This window comes from Poecilia formosa, unplaced genomic scaffold, assembly GCF_000485575.1.
Source record: "Poecilia formosa unplaced genomic scaffold, Poecilia_formosa-5.1.2 Scaffold112, whole genome shotgun sequence".
Lineage (NCBI taxonomy): Eukaryota > Metazoa > Chordata > Actinopteri > Cyprinodontiformes > Poeciliidae > Poecilia > Poecilia formosa.
Window position 1 is genome coordinate 1102557 of NW_006800051.1, and position 1574 is coordinate 1104130.

Sequence of the window (1574 nt, forward strand, 5' to 3'; positions counted from 1 at the left end):
AGGAATCAACCTGACAGCAAACAGGAAGGAATCAACCTGAGGGCAAACAGGAAGGAATCAACCTGAGGGCAAACAGGAAGGAATCAACCTGAGGGCAAACAGGAAGGAATCAACCTGAGGGCAAACAGGAAGGAATCAACCTGAGGGTAACAAAGGGACGATTTATCTGCAGGTAAATGTTTATTTATATTAATCAGCAGTATTAGTAAACATAATTCATATTTCTGATGTGACTTTACTGTTGTCTTTGTTTTTCTGGTAACTAAAAGAAACTCAGCAGCTATAAATTATTCATTTTATAATGAGCAAATTCCTGGATGTATCATGAATAAAAAGAAATTAAAATGTCCAAACAACAGTAGTATTTTACTGTAAATTAGTACATGCCTTCAGATTAGGCATGTACTTTTTGAAGATAACATTTAAGCAGGTATTAAATATACTGTTCTTCATTTCTGTATTAAATTCTTTTTTATTGTTTTGATGAATATTTTAGCATAAATTTGAGAATAATTGAAGCATCCTGGACTTACTGGAAGCAGCTGTAACACTTCTTGGTGTCGAACTGGGCGTGGGGAAGCATTTTAGTGACGCACGCCTCCGAGCAGAACAGCTGCTTCACTTTCTTCAGGTGGTAAACTGCAGACGCTCGCTTCAGCTGCTTCCAGCAGCCGCAGCAGGCGCCGTCATCGCTAGCGATGATGAGTCTGGCCTTGTCGTCCGCCTCCACGGCCGCAGAACTCTGCTCCACATTCAGATTAAAGATGTTCACATTAAAGTCGTTAAACTGTTAAAACATTAAGAAGTAGCTGTCTCTGCATTCAATAAATATTTCTTTAAATTAAATAATATTGAACATCTTTTATTTTCTTGTGATTTTTTGCAATAAAAATCACTGATTTTGTGGAGCTAATTTTGAAATATTTGTATTTTTGTGTGGCGAAATTTGTAACTTTTTGTTAGGCAGAAATGCATTAGAAGTAGAAAATACTGCCACCTGCTGGTGGGAGCTAGAATCACTTTGCATAAAATTAGCCAATTATGCATTAGTGGTAATAATTGCTGCGATCTGTTGATTTTGACCGATTGATGTCATTTGGTAGTAATTAGATTAAATGCTTTAATCTGACTGATAAAAAAAATAATATTTCACAATTATGTGTCTCTGTGGAGTCCAGAGGGCCGCATGAGAAGCTGTGACGGGCTGGATTTGGCCCCCGCGCCTTGGGTTTGACACGCGTTTTAACTGTACAGGAATCTACTCACGGTTCTGATGTTCTGGTCCTCAGCAGGCAGCGACTTGAAGGACATCACGCAGTAGTGAGAGCAGAAGAGATCCACGGCGTTCTCCTTGTTTTTGTGGCAGACCATGTCTGACGGGAGCTGAGCAGCTCGACACATGAGACACTCCTGGGCCGACATGACGTTCTGCAGAACCACAGAGCGCAGGACTGAACGACGCTCAGACAGGAACGACGACAGGAACGACGTTCAGACAGGAACGACGCTCAGACAGGAACGACGCTCAGACAGGAACGACGCTCAGACAGGAACGACGCTCAGACAGGAACGAC

At 41.5% G+C, this 1574-nt stretch overlaps 1 protein-coding gene across 1 annotated transcript in view; it reads right to left on the bottom strand.

The window, feature by feature from the left end:
- Positions 1-1574, bottom strand: part of LOC103143508 (uncharacterized) — a 44084-nt gene that overhangs the window by 24208 nt on the left and 18302 nt on the right. The window contains 2 exon segments of the mRNA XM_016675269.1: positions 534-742; positions 1267-1428. Of these exon segments, the coding sequence (XP_016530755.1) occupies positions 534-742; positions 1267-1428 (371 nt within the window).